At 41.6% G+C, this 15,544-nt stretch overlaps 2 protein-coding genes across 6 annotated transcripts in view; one reads left to right on the forward strand and one right to left on the reverse strand.

The window, feature by feature from the left end:
- The first annotated feature begins 1,014 nt into the window (after positions 1-1,014).
- LOC144478879 (solute carrier family 25 member 44) lies at positions 1,015-3,728 on the forward strand. Of its 5 annotated transcripts, XM_078197228.1 has the most exons (6): positions 1,015-1,304; positions 1,413-1,679; positions 1,762-2,075; positions 2,142-2,449; positions 2,512-2,698; positions 2,767-3,728. In XM_078197228.1, the coding sequence occupies exons 3-6, from the start codon at positions 1,901-1,903 to the stop codon at positions 3,084-3,086; spliced, it is 990 nt and encodes a 329-aa protein (XP_078053354.1). In that variant the 5' UTR covers positions 1,015-1,304; positions 1,413-1,679; positions 1,762-1,900; the 3' UTR covers positions 3,087-3,728. The 5 variants fall into 5 exon arrangements, with proteins under 5 accessions (XP_078053354.1, XP_078053352.1, XP_078053357.1 ...); XM_078197226.1 differs by lacking the exon at positions 1,413-1,679; XM_078197231.1 differs by lacking the exon at positions 1,413-1,679 and having other exon boundaries at positions 1,880-2,075.
- A 1,841-nt stretch (positions 3,729-5,569) lies between these two features.
- Dop1r2 (dopamine receptor 2) overlaps positions 5,570-15,544 on the reverse strand; it is a 72,407-nt gene continuing 62,432 nt past the window's right edge. Inside the window, exon 4 of the mRNA XM_078176686.1 lies at positions 5,570-7,455. The gene's annotated coding sequence lies outside the window, so the exon portion shown is untranslated. The remainder of the gene's footprint in view (positions 7,456-15,544) is intronic.

Genomic DNA, 15,544 nt, shown 5'->3' on the forward strand with positions numbered 1-15,544 from the left:
ACCTCCACTCCTCGCCGGGCTTTTCTGGATAATCTTGCGAATCGCGTTCCACACGCTCAAGTATGATCTGTATTGCACGTGCAGTCGACTGTTCATGGGAATAGTGGGATTTCATCGCCAAGAATAGTTTTGTACCTGCAAATTTGATCGATTGCCATGAATTGTAATCTAATTCTGAGACTAATTAGATCGTTTGTACTATTAGGGGTGGATTCTGTTTTCTAGAATTGTTGGTAATCATTTTAGATGGTTCAGATGTGCTGATATCTTATGAAAATGCAGTTTTGAATGAATGTTCGTTTGGGAGAGAGGAAGGGGTAGTTTTATAGATCTTTTATAGATATAGGGTTGTGTTGGGGGTTGCGCACTCTAAAGGTAGTTTTCGATAAGCATTGAACATTTTTCCAGTAGTTGATAAGTTACCTACTGGAGTTGTGCCTCATAACACAGACGTAGTGTAGTGGTAGATTTATACTCAATATGATATTTTGTAATTAAATAACGGAGCTTCAGAAGCTATAAGCTTCTAACTGAGAATCGAGTATCATGTATACCTCATTCATATAACATTATATTTACCCTCAGACACCAGATATAATTAAAAAAAGATGTCTCGTTTATGATTTTACTAAACAAATATTTCTACTTTAGTCAGCTGATAGATAAATAGATAGATCACATTAATTTTATTTTAATGTATAAATTATCTAATAAATTATCTCATGTGCAAAATAATATATTCTCTTGAATTTCACAGGTAAGATTAATTTAACTACTCAATCTACAATTAAAAACATTACTTTCACAGAAGAAACCTTCATGATTGCATAAATGAATGAAGTCAACTAAATGAAATGAAATTCAAGACTGTGACTTACTTTTACTTAACTGGATAAGATAAAATGTCTCATCGGATATGCACACGACATCTGTTGGACTTGGATCAAGTCGATCATGATAGTGATTCATCCATCCTCCGAATGATCCCGCCACTGTTTGCATTTTCTACTCGACGATATATACGCGTGTGTGGTTATCATAAAAATTCAGATCATACTTTTCTGTGGCTTCTGCTCCCTCGCTAGCATGGGATCCTCAGAATAATATCAGTACAATTTCACGCGGTTGTTGAATGAAACGAAGGCTGATTGTTCTCTGTGCAACATGAGTTTTGGTCACCTAACGTTACATTCATGATATCATCTGAGAAAAATTGATCTGACCCGAGTACAACGTGGAACCATCCATGGACACTTTGCACGAGCTGGAAAAAATTCATGAATGTAGAAGTGTATTACATCACCGTAAGTGTTCGTTGTTTATTCATTCGATTATCGGACGTTAACGACCGTGTGCATCTTATTGACACCTCGACTAATAGTGACCTTCGCGAAAACGCTCTATGTATGTAGATCTTGGTAAATTGGTCCATGATGCGCCACGGATTTTGGTGTACGAACAATGTTGCAATCAATGAATATGTTGCATCGAGTGATATTTGTAATTGCAAATTGAATTTCTTCGACATCCACGTCGTTTTAGTGGATGACATATAGCTTGCACGTGTATAAGTACATGTATATACACGACGACCCATGTTTGTGTCAAAAATGCACTCGATCTATTATTGTAACATGCAGTCTATTAATCTGTTCACGTTTACGCAGTCAATTTATCACGTACGTGCGTATTGTTTTCTTGAGTAGGCCTTAATCCTTATCACAGTCACACGTACATGTCTCTCTCTTTTTTTTTTATCAGTTACATGAAAGATTTGGGTGCTAAATCCAATAAAAATATCGATGAGATATGCAGCATCAAATTGAACATAGACTTCCAGAAACCTTAGCGTTTGAATATTGCAACATTATTGGAACAGGCATTGACATAAATCCAGGAAATGACTGCGGTAGAGGCACCACCGCTCATTCGTACCATCGAATGGGATATGATGGACAAGACAAAATTCTTTCCACTGAGCATGCTCTCGTCGTTCTCAGTTCGTTGTTGCTTATATCCCTTAACAGTAATCAAAACACGTTTACAAGTTCAAAGGCACAATCATGTGTACACTGGTAAGTTTTTTAAACTATATTTTCAATTATATTTAAGAGTTATTTGTAATTATTGATTTTCTATAGGAATGATAGATGCTTACAAAAAGATTTACAAAGCTGAAGGCACGGCTGGGTTTTATAGAGGATTCTGGATCAGTTCTATACAAATTGTATCCAGCGTCTTTTATGTGTCAACTTACGAAGGTGTGCGTCATTTACTTGGTCAAGAACATATTATAGGTCATATAGATTCTAGAGTTAAAGCAGTAATTGCTGGTGGTGCTGCTAGTGTAGTAGGACAAACAATAGTAGTTCCTTTTGACATTCTGAGCCAACACTTAATGGTTCTTGGGATCAACAACTCGAAAAGGGGCAACTATCATGTGGACAAAGTAAGTGCAGAAAGAGAGGAACAGATGTCTTCCACTGTTTTGCTTATTTAAATTACTTGCAGATGGGAATAAATCCATTAGGACTGACATTAGAACCAGGAAAGTCTCATGCTCAGATCTCAGCTGATATAGTTAGGTTGATTTATCGAAACGATGGTTATAGAGGTTTTTATCGAGGATACCTTGCATCACTGTGCGCTTATGTTCCAAACAGTGCGCTTTGGTGGGGACTTTATATATCTTATCAAGGTAATTGGATATAGCAGACATTGTGAAACAAGATACCGGGTCTCGGATTTTAATATCTCGTGTTTCAGAGGAACTTTTCCGATTATTTCCCGAATGGGTCTCCCACTTATTCATTCAAGCAGTGGCTGGAACATTAGGTGGATTCACTACTACGATTATTACAAATCCTTTAGATATTGTTAGAGCAAGACTACAAGTGCAAAGACTAGACAGTATGTTCAGTGCATGCAAAGTTCTTTGGGTTGAAGAAAGATTCCAGATGTTTACGAAGGGGCTATCAGCGCGACTCGTGCAGTCTGCCTGTTTTAGTTTCTCGATTATATTAGGATATGAAACGATTAAAAGATTCAGTATAACCGAGGAGTACAAAAGATATATTAGATGGTAAAATTCTCGCCGATAATTTATACTTTCTTGCATTTCTCGCCAATTGTGTATTGTGTATATAACACCGACTTATGCGCACCAAAGAAAAACTTTGAACTTGTTTTAAATCATGTTAATGACAGTGCACTGGTTATACAAAATGTATGATATAAATGTAACTGTGGTCCGTACGTATATATACACGCATGTATATATACATATATATACATATAATAATTGATTAAAATATTTATTTAAGAGACAAAAGATCATTGATTAGTCATGACTTTCAACCACAGTGTAATCATACATGTTAGGGGGCATCATTCTTCATTTAATTTCATAAATAATTCCATTGATTATAAACCTAGCGGCAAAAACAGTTTTCTATAAAAATATTGAAATGATTTAACCTATCTTCAAAACTGCCTGTACTTAGAACGACAAGAACGTGCATTTTGTATAAACTCTTTGTGCATCACACAAAGTACAAACGGTGTAATATATGTTAGGTATATTACTGTGATAAAATACAATAATATATATGAAAACTGTTTGCTGGAACGGAGCAGTTTCTATAAATATGACGGAAAGATTCATAGCAACGTTGAGTTGTATCAAGAGTATGTAAATTAATAAAGATAGATGTATTGAATAACTTTATCTTGATCCATTTTACGACTAATGTACTCACGTTATTCGGGAGAAGCTGTGCGTGGTAGATAAGACACGGGGTTTCCATTTACCTTTTATTATAAAGGACAGCATATTGATAGATACATTTTTTTCTTTGAAGGTACTTAAGTGGTCTCGAGAATGTGGCTCTTGTACATAAATTATGATACTGTTACGTTCGCGTGCTATCTACTTCTTATAAATTAAAATTACCACGGCGTCTGTTCTGTGATATTATTTATACGGTATGTACAGGCCAGGAAAGTTTCTTTGATTTCCTTATAATATATTAATATCAATTAACGTAGTCATTAAATAATATTAATATGTTATACACAATACAACGCGGATCAAACGCGTCGCATTACGTTTCTCTTAAATGTTCTATTTAACGTAGCATCGATTTTCTGGATTACGAGTAGTGTGTATTCAGGCTAAAGTACATTCTATGAACAGCGTTTTACAATAAAATCGTCCTTACCATCGTCCTTCCTCCATATAGTTTGACACAGATAAAACAAAGAATGCGAATCATTTAATTTTTTAGGCGGTTAAATTAGACAGAATGTCCCGTGTGTGTACAAAGCGCCCTCTAAACCGGAAATGTTGTGGAAACACTGTTCGAAATTGTGAACATTCACACCGTGTTTTATTACATTCCTTTCATTTGAACGGTACAGATTGTTTTGTTCTCGGACCATTTATACTATATTCCCTCTTGTCCCGTCACAATTAGACTCTTTTCTTTTCTCTTTATTAAACTCTCAAGTTCTAACGATGCTTACAATAACTATTATGACTAGCATTGTTTAGACGTCAACCATTCGCGCGCTAGGGTGCACCACTCGTCGCTTTAATTTAAACGGTGTCCTTACTTTGCAAGCTTTCGTATCTTCTTTTTATCAAAGTTTGTTTAACCGTTATTCTTGTAGAAATAAATAACGTACAGTTCATTTTCATGATTCAAGTGACTCAGCAACTTATATTCTTTCAGAGTCAAGGAGATATTTGTCCAGAACTGTGACCATTCAGAAGGAAGATACAAATGACGTTACCTAAGACGGTGTCCAAGCCATCTTGTATTTGTAGTGGCAAGTGTACGTAATTTAACAATTCCACCATTTGTTCGTATGGTACTTGGTTACGTTTGGTACCTTCCCTCTCAAATGATAAATGAGAAATGCGAAATGTAGAGGTGTCGGTACAAAGTTATTCGTAAATGTATAAATCTTTCGCGAATAGCGGTTCTCAACCAGAATGTTTCATACCCTTCGAATCGAACAGGGTGTCCAGTTCTATCTTGATTAATTTGCCAAAACTCATAGCACACGATAAGGTGGTGTTATCGCTGAATAATACTGCATTTATTGATCATCGAAGAATTAGAATTGCGCAACAGTTACATCAAATAGAACGGTTCGGTCGCATACTCTCGCGCATGCTTGTCGTTCATGTTCGTTCTTCGCTAGTATTTACAGTTACACGGCGATGGTTTCTATGTACACTGAGAAAGGTGTCTAGAATTAGGGTGATTCTCGTAAAACAAAAATACCGTTGCTGCAAAAATATCCGCTATAGAAGTAGACGAGTATACATTCTTCGAGTAGAGATTGTCCGTTTACGATAATCGAGATTAACAGTGACGCTCAAACTTCTAACGATTCGTCGACAGTCGCGGGAACCGATTTTTGCGAGACAGTCGTTGGAACACAATTCGAGAGGTCGGTCTCAAAAACACTAATAGCGACGGTCACGTTTCGAGTTCTTCCTAGAACTCCTTTCGATTATAATTACAATTAAAATCGATCCGTTTGAAACGATGCACTTTAATAAGTAACGGGCCTCGTTCACGTTACCGGTCATCCTACGACCCTGGCATAAAATTCCACAGGATTTCACTATCATAACAAAACTACACTTTATCTAGAAAATATAATTCAATCAAAAAAATTTTTTTCTTTTTTTATACCATAAATATTTTCATAATTCTATAAAATGACCGTAGGATTTTATCCTCGCGAGAAAATGAGATTAATTAAATACCGCAATAAAGTTTTACAACTGTATAGAAGCTGTTGCCAGGATTTTATCCTCGCTGCGGAATTAAATCAACCGAATTACATTACAACGTTTTTGCAACGCAACTTATGACAAATATACATCCTTTATCTTTCAGGGAATAATATGCAGGGTGCGCAAATGGATCGTAAAGTGTACGGGCCCCGTCGGTGTAACTTCGTTCGCGTCGTCCGTCGATTAAGTTACATTGGCCTTGCTACTTGTTTCACGTTACAATTAAATTAGTCGTGAATAAGCGAGGAACGGCTCGGCGAATGGATTCGTTCCTGGACATTCGCCGGACGAGTCGATGAGGATACCTTTAGTGCTGCCAGTCTTGACTCTTTTGCTTCGAGTTCGAGGGAAGCGTCGAAGGCTGAATAAATTCGCTCGCAACTTTTGCCAGCCCAGACACTAAACTATTCGCGATGCATCGAGTTTCGGTACACTGCGTTCCCTCCTTGTAGAATACGTTTTCGTTTATCGTCTTGGGATTGATGAACGTTTGTGGAAAGAAAGGAGTACTTAATTTTGCAGGGAATTGTAATTGTGTTTCACTCGCAATTTTATTTTTATTTATTTTACGAGGGACATCTTGTAATGGACACTTTTGTCTATGCCATGTTATCTTCGAAGTTTCATCTCATTTTCTTTGGCTGGTCATACTTATTACACTTGTCTGACTATATTTATTTATTTAACTCGTCTTACCGTATGGGCTTAAGCTACTTACCTTCTCATTTATCGTTCTTGTTCCACTTGTCTGGCCATATGTCCCAACTATTCTACTTGTCTGATTATAAGCTATTCGTACTGTACTCGTCCGACAATACTTCGCCCTCGTTTCACTTGTTTGGCCATAATTCGATCAAGACTACTATTATTCTGACACATGATACCAAAATTTAGATGAAAACACGTACTTTTTATAAGCTCATACATGCTGGTACAATCGTTGTCCATTACAAAATGTCCTCCTCGAAGAAACATTTTATTCGACAATCAATAGTTTGGAAAACGATTTTACATAAATCATTAAACACATAAAATTCTTTCGTGAAATCGCAACTAGAAGAAGGGGCACGCAGCGTCCCTGAAGACACGCGGGACACGTTCGATCAACGATTCGGTAGGTTCGCTAAGGCTACGGAATACCGAAGGTACCGGAACGTAAAAACGGTGGCGAGCGAGTTCGGCTTCGCTCGCTGGCTCATTCGTCGGTGGTACAAAACGCTATATACAAGGGGGTGGCTTCTCTGTGGTTTCTTCGTGGTCCACATGTTGTCCCGTAAACCCGACGACGGGAAACGGACGTGTTCGTCGCGAACCTTCCGCGACGGGCCCTTCTTGTTCGCGGCGGGGCTCCGGCGGTGGGCTGTGCTCGTCTTCCTCGCGCGTCTTCCGGGACGCCGTGGAGCCTTCGTCTTCCGGACCGAGGCGTCCCGAAGGCCCCTCGGAACGGTGCCCTGGCAGCTGGCCTATAATCACGTGTCCCGGAAACGAATCGCTCGATCCCGACGAGGCCCGGGCCGGGCCCCCGTGTATCGTCACATCCCGCCGCTTGGAAGCCCGCTTCCGGCACCGCCGTCGCTGCTTTGGCTCACGCTGCTGTAGCTCACGCTGCTGGCCTGGCCGCCGGCGTTCCCTCCGGTAACGTACTGCAATCAGAAACACGTGATTTTGAACAATTTTCAAAAAATCCTCCGACAAGGATTCAATTCATCAAGGCTAAGTTCGCCGGCTAGGACTTTACCGATATGTACATCGGAGGGAAAAGTTAGTACTCTTAGTATGATAAGAGGCCCGCTGTCTTCGTGGTGTATGTACATCGAAGTATCTTCATTGTGTTTTGCTGAAAATTTTGAAGTAATTGTTCGAAGAACACATCGAAAGCTGGTTTACGATTTCTCGTGGGAAATGAAAATATTTGCGTTACGAACGGTGTCTTGATCACTTCCTCTAGATAGCAATATTTTTAAATTTCCACAGACACAACACACTGTAAAACATTCAAGCCAACATAATAAGGTATAGGGACGTGTAACATCAATTAGTTGTTGCTTGCAGCAGGTACATTATCTTTTATTCAACCAGTGAGCTGCGTTTAACGAGTACCCTAATCAGAGAATAAAATGTTGCCATTTCTTCATGTTCAGGGTACTTGTTAGAAACAACCAACTGGTTAAGAAGAACATTCTTCGATATTCTTTATTAAATTATTGTATTTGATAGAAGTGTTACATTTAAATGTAATATGAAGCAAGTGAAACGTGTGTAGTATAATTACAGTAACGGACACATTTTTCAAAGCGATTGTAATAGTTAACTGGTTAAAATTTATGCAGCCTGAGAGACTCTTCTCGTCAAGTGTCGGTTCGTGGATGCTTCGGGTAAGAAGATCTGGGATAAGAACGCAGTTTATTTGACTCGGGCACTTTTTAGTCTCTTCTATGGGGCGATAAATAATTTACGTAGTTCCGTGTTGCAAAAATAGCACCTCCTGCTAAGCTTTTAAAACTGGCGACTTCCAGATGGCCTATTTCGCGATTTATGCTCGTACATAGACTTTGCTTCAGTTTCAGGGAAAGTATGAATTTCTCCGGGGATTTTTTTCACTTTTGGAGACTTTTTACATTCGTGGGAGTAGTATACGTAATTGAACTATAAATGGAAAGCTTGGATTTTGATTCTAATGTTGAACATTGTTTTATTAATCCCTTGCGAAGTTCGAATTGCGTTTGGGTATGGTAGAAATTCGAAGTAGAGAAAATAGCCTACTAATTTAGTACTGCTACATCAGATAGCAAATTAGAAATGCATTAACATGCATATTATCATGTATATGAAGTATCTGTACAATATGGTGCATATGCAATATGCATAATAATGTACAATGAAAGTAGATTACACGTGGACTGCGGATTTGATGCATTTATGATAAAACTGCGTGGGATCAAATACAAAACGTTTAATGAACTTTAAAATACTGTTGCATTATTTCGAACTCGACAACACAATTGGTAAAAGATGAACGAATGCGAACAATTTCTATTCTGCGTAAAAATCTTCAATCCAATTACAAGCAAGAAAACGAATATATTTCCCCTCCATACATACAGGTATACGCCTAATTGGACGTCTGGAAAGCCACCCTCGTCGGTCTCTGAACTACTTTTCCATCGCTAGATGAAAAACTCGAATCCAGCGAAAGCGATATTCGAGAAAGATTCATAGTTTCCCCAACCCAGCTAATTAAAAAGAGACATTTCGCAGTTTAATCGCTGACGATAAATTGTAGCCAATGGCGGGTCTTCGATGTCCGACTTTAATTAAATTCCTTCTCGCGTCCCTTTTTTACTTTTCCGAAAATTCCGACGGAGTTGAACGATGGTGTCCCGGTCGCGGCATCGATTCCGCTCGTTAATTAACTAATTTCGGCAGCGGCCAGGTGACGAAGGCACGTCCGGCATGCGAATCGCACGAAACAAATCGTCGGATCCGCCGCCTTCCATCGCGCGGGAATAGGGTCTCGGTCGGAGAAATTTGCTTTCCGAATGCAATCCCGTGTGTACATTCGTGAAAGATGAATGCAATTACTCGGCTGCCTCGGCCTTGGAATTTTTATAGCCTTCTGTTTCCCACCGTGTCGTTTCGTTACCTCCGCCTTCCCCGTTGCCATCAACTTCCGGCGGGGAGCTAAAGGACCCGTATCTCCGAATGGACTAAGTCGAAATCTTCGAGACAGAACGTCTCTCAGACCGGCTTGCAACGTTACGAGAACGGCATCGCTGCAAAAATTCGATATCCTCGGATAAGCTCCCCTTTAGCGGCTTGGTTCAGGCTCTCGCCGCTAGATGGCTCTACCATTCCCTCTGCGAAATTCTCCCTCCGCATTCGCGTTTCTGCTACTGCGACTTCAAAAGTGCAATGACTCTTTTAGTGAATTCCAGCGATTTTAGCGGGCCAGCGAATAGAGGGACGGTTTTACTTTGCAGGATTAGAAACGGATCGACGGGAGAGGTTTAATGGAACCTTTATACAGTTTAGGTCTATATCCGGATTGAGCTGGTATTATTTTAAGGATGAAAGTATTTAAGATTTCGCGCGATTATTCGGGGCTCCGTTGAATTTGTTCCGGCTAATGCTAGGAAATGTTAACTGTGTGATCTATCTAAATTTATTATTCGCGACCTTTGCATTCCAAAAGTTGTTTCCCGACGATTAAGCAGATGTCCATCGAATGAGCTATTTTCAGAATCGCGGCCAATTAAATACCCAAGGACTGTAATTACAATGATTACATCTGCATCGAAGCTGTTCGTAACAGTACAGCTGACAAATTACACGCGCAGAAATAATTTCACCGGAACGAGGAACGAAACGCTAAATCGATCCCGAATCCTCGCTCGGCGGTCTCGAAACTTCAAACTCGAACAAAACTATATATTCAATTAACAGAGGAAGAGTGCACTTGCCTCGGCTGCTTCGCACCCAACCAGAAACTGGTTAACAGAAAAGGAACTATGTACTACCTAATCGAATCCGCGGCAAGTGTATCGGATACCTCGCGAACAACCGTAAATACCTCGCTTTTTGTTTCGCGTCGTGCGAGACCCGCGTCTTCGCGAGGCTGTCATTAAAATATTTGACAAATGAACCGTCGCGGCTCGCGGACGTACACACGCGGGCTTGCAATTCCGCGATCGAACAGGTGGAGCGCGTTGTTTTAAGGCCAAGGCGACAAAGGGTTCTCCGGCACAATCACGGCAACGACGGGAAGAAAGTCGGCCGATTAGATTGTCCGGTTTGTGTGGCGGCTGACCCAGATAACTCGGCCACTTAGTTTCGTTAATCCGCGGGAGAACGAGCGCGGCCGCCCGCGCGCTCGCTATAAAATTGCGAAGAAGAGTATATAGCCCGTCGAAGAAGCAGGAAATCCGATTCGCTCGCCTCTCCCCGGGGAGTTCGGCGGTTGATAGGATAAACGAGGAAACTTTCGCCTCCTCGGTCGCCCGGCTAGGACCCGCTCGGGGATCAAACTGATGAAACGGCGCTGCTGGGGCGGGCATTGTATCGCGACGAGAGATTCATTCCGTGTTGCGAGCGGCAGCTGCTCTCGAAAATTTTGGCGGATGGACACGCTCCGTGGAAATGGGACGACCGATCGAACACGTATTCGCCGGATTTACTTTTATAGGCGACGTTGACACGGGCTTCCGGTCTAATGTAATTAACCCCACCCCGTTCGATCGCGCACGATCTTTAATTAATCCGCGCCGGCACTGCCGACTGTCGGAAGGTTTCGCTTGTTTGCCCAAGATCAGCTTCGATTGTCCGTGCTGGGCCGCGGATCTTCGTGCACTCGCAGCAATGCGAAAATTCATGAACTGGATATCGAGCTCCATTGTTCTTGCTTCATACATTCGAAACCAGACTGAGGATCTTTGCGCATTTATGGCACGTGCCGAAATGCAAAGCAGCTTCTCTGTTATCAGGTATTAAAAGCCCTTTTGAACGCAGTTGGTTGCTAGAGTGAGAAATCGGGTAAAGAGATTTGGTCGTTGAATATGGCGTTTGCTTTAGCGTCTTTAATTTCTAGTGACTTATAAACATCTAATAAAGATCTTCAGTAAAATCTTCTAAATGTGGAAGTTATTATTTTTTTTCAAAATAAAGGACACTTTCCTCTTTGCTCCACTAAAGCGTATCCCCCGTAAATAAATGAATAAATTATCCTAAAATTTAAATTATCCTAACTTTTACCATAATCCGAATAGTATCGCAGATTAACCCTGAAAGGGTCGAAGACGCGAAACAGTCTCGCGGCATTCAGATCGCGGCGGTTAATCCTTGGAATCGCGGCGCGGACAGAGTCGACACAGACGGTGGTCCGCGCGGCAACGATTTTTCCACGGCTGGTCGGCTCCGCCGGCCGTATCGGTTTATTTGGTTCACGGGCAGCGAAGCCATCGAAAATCGTTTCGTCGTCACGCTCTCCTCCATCTGTTCCCGATTCGACACCGACCGTTTGGTATTCGGCGCGCAAAGACTCTCCTCCCGCTCGAGCGCGACAGCGAAGCGGAAACTTCTCTCTCCGTTGATCCGTTGCGACCTTTGGAACGGACACACGAAGGCTGCACGGTTCTCCCGTGGAGCTCGGGAGGGGGGGATCGATCCGCGAACCATGAAGATCGTCGTCTTCGATCCGGACCGGTTAGCCAGGCATTTTCGGACGGTGTTAGGAAGCTCGTAGATTCGGCGACACGCGGAGCTTTCGATTGGGAATAACAACGGCTGGGGGAAACGACAATTGGATGGCATCCAGGGGAAGTGAAAAGACAGTCCTCGGGGGGAGGGGGAGGGGGGAGGGGGGGGGGGAAGATGGCGGATGCAATCGGAGCCCGTGGATCGATACCCGTGACGCTCAAAAAGGCGAAAGTTCAAGTTTCCGGGCCCTGGAGCTCCCTTGCAGCCTCCCTGGCCTCCGACCGAACCTCGAGATTATTCGGGACAGCCTGATTTTTCTCTCGATTCTTACAGCGCGGGGATCTCCTCCGCCGAGAGGATTTTCAACGGCAGATCTAAGTTGGAATATTGAATTCAGAATTTATTTGTATCTCTTATCGATGCTATAGAACTTCGAACGTTTCGAAAATAGCTGGAGGGTATTAAATTTTTTGTACGCCTTTTTTGCAGCTGTTCCTCTGCATTTAATTAAGTATTAACGTTGCACGGAAAAAGTACATAAAATACATGTACCGTATTGCTTTTTCTCAACTGGTACGTCTGCTTGCTTTCCCATATGAAATTTTTACCTCAAATCTCAACTTCAACGACGATTTCCGATGATCCAGACACGACTGACTTAGTACTTAATTCACGTAGGCGAAACACATTCCTCATACGTGTAACACGCTCATATATACCGTTCGTCACTTATCACGTACTATCGACGCCGCATGCAATATAAACGCACGCTCGGCCCGCTATCGTTCGCATCCGAGTGTAACTCTACACTTTTACAGTATCAGATTCAGGAGTGACAGTAAAATATAAACCGAAATTCAGGCGATCAAAGAGAACGTGCAATTTATAACGTAGGAATGAAGTTAGAAAACTGAATATTGCGTATTGAGAATTAAGAAATATAACACATTATTGAGAATAAAGAAATATAAAAATTGGAATACGTCTTATACGATAAATATAAAGTTAATTACGCGTGAAAATCAAACAATGGCATAGGAATTGATCATTTCACCCGGCCCCATTGCCCTAATTCATCAGTAAAACGAATTTCCAAAGTTGATAATCACCGATGAAAACACTATCTGCACTCACGAGGATCCAAAATATGCTGAAGCGAAATTCTCCGAGATCAACAGCAGAGCTCCCGCTCCCGAAACGAGCTGGCAAGGATGTTCGGACGACTTCGCAAGACTCTCTCGCGCGACTGCGAACATTGTAAACATTTCAAAGTTTTATCGACGGTCTCGAACAGCCAAGCGACGAAAGCACGTATAAGACGCCATTGCACGGTGACTGTTTTCGTCGCGGGAGCATCTCGAGAGTGACTGGCCGAGGCAGGGTAGAGCGATTTAGGGATGAAATCCGAGGACGGGAGTTGCTCGAGTGTTTTCGGCCGTTTTGCATGGGATTCGGTTCGCGCCGAGGAACCGTAGTGCCGCGATGCAAATGGGCTAGGTCCTGTCCAACTCGAGAATAAAAAGCGAAACGATGGCGGAGATAGAGGGGATCCGCGCGGCGATAAAACAAGGACGGGACGGATTACGGGAAAGTAGGCGATGCGGGCAGAAATGCATCAATATCGTACCGCTGCCGCGACCCGACCCGATGCAAGATAATTCGTCCTAATGCACGAGAAGCATTAACTGGCACGCCCATCGCGCACTCGCTCGATTTCATTTTTCATTCGCCACCCCGTGGACGAGCGGATCCTTCTACCCTTCTCGCGTCCCGTCGGCCAGCCAGGAAACCAATCTTCCTCTCCGACTATTCCTTCTCTTGCTCGTTTTCTTTCCTTTTTCTCCTCGGACGCGAATCCGGACTAGTGTCCCCGGGATCGTCCTTCGGCGGACGTGCACCTTAAATCATACTTTCCCAACGCTGGACACTGGAAAAATCTACGGGACCTTCGTATCTCAGATTTTAGCGTCTTCATTTTCCGCGATTGCGGAGGAACTTTTCTGAGACTTAAATTGCGGTTAGGTTGATGATATGGGGACTGTTTTGTAGACTGGATATTTTTCCAGTTAAATCAAATAACGTGAATTAGTTGGAAATTTTTCTTGTTGAAAGTTGATTATTTCAGTTTTCAACAATAATTATCTGCATTATATATGGTCTCCGATTCTATGGATCATTGAACCGCCCGACTTTAGAATATGGATCCCCTATTAATAATAATTATATATATTATATTATTATTTGTCCTACTATTACTATTTTTGTGCTATTATTTCTGTTTCGTAGAAATATTAATTAGTCGGAAATAATAGGACATTTAAGATTTTTTTTAGATTGTTTTACCGCTTCGCAATTGATATTTTCCATAAATGCATGAAACCGCGCAGTCTAGTTATCAGTCTTCGGCATGGTCGTCGAAGACCAATGAATAATGCCGGCTGTACATATCACTGCAGCGGAATATTGTCTCCTTAAGCGTGGAGATGCGAGAGTCGCGTCAGTAGTATTGTTGAAACAATTGACGGAATGAAATGTATGCTTCTATAATTGAGGGGTTGTATCAACGTTTGCCGTGCCGTCGACTGTGCGCCAGGTCTGGCCCATTCTGCAAATATGTATCGCGCATCCGTCTCTGCTTTTTCACTTTTATTATTACGCTACCGTCACATGCATCGGCCAGATAGTGCATTAAAAGCTACTCGCGTATTCTTTATATATTATTAACAACGTTCTCTGCCGCGTATATTTAGAACGGGATTATATTACCTAGACTAAATTAAATACGTGATATATGAAAAAATATAAAAAATAATGAAAAAAATATATCAAAAATGTATGGAAAATATTCAGAAATAATTCTCCTAGTTCTTTAACCCTTTGCACTCGAATGGTGACTCTGAGACACCACTACTATTATTCTATTACGTTCCAAAATAATTTTAACAACTATAGGGTTTAGATTGAGAAAATTATTGAGTAATGAATACAGTTAAAACGACATTTACAGTTTAAACGGCTTCGAGTGCAAAGGGTTAATAAAGGATAACTAATCTAGTTATTGTATTGAAAGATACTATAGAACAATACACGGTATACCTAGTCTTCCAGTCTACGTTCGATGATATTAAACAGATAATAGTGATTTAATGGTTCACGAAACCAATACTGATCCGATTTGTTTCACCGCAAATCGCTCCGTGGGATTGCGAATTCAAGAGGAAGCTTCCTCGAACTGTACTGAATCGAGATCGGAAAGAGCTGTAGAGAAAAAGCACGCCGGGCGAAGACGGTAAAACATAAGAGAGCTCTGTATCAAGAAATCGAATCACCACGACATCCTTTGGCCGGGACACCGGTGTCAGCGTAAGTTGATTGCCTCGGTCGATGGGAGAAAATCTTTCGCTCCCCCTGTGGCAAAACATCGTCCGGTTTCCATGTACCCGTCCATTCCACGGGATAATTCGGCGTCGCAACCTGTCCGCCGTTCAATTATCCCCGATGATATACGCGGAATCGATGGGGATCGGCACCCAAAGCGAA

Source organism: Augochlora pura, chromosome 3, assembly GCF_028453695.1.
Source record: "Augochlora pura isolate Apur16 chromosome 3, APUR_v2.2.1, whole genome shotgun sequence".
Lineage (NCBI taxonomy): Eukaryota > Metazoa > Arthropoda > Insecta > Hymenoptera > Halictidae > Augochlora > Augochlora pura.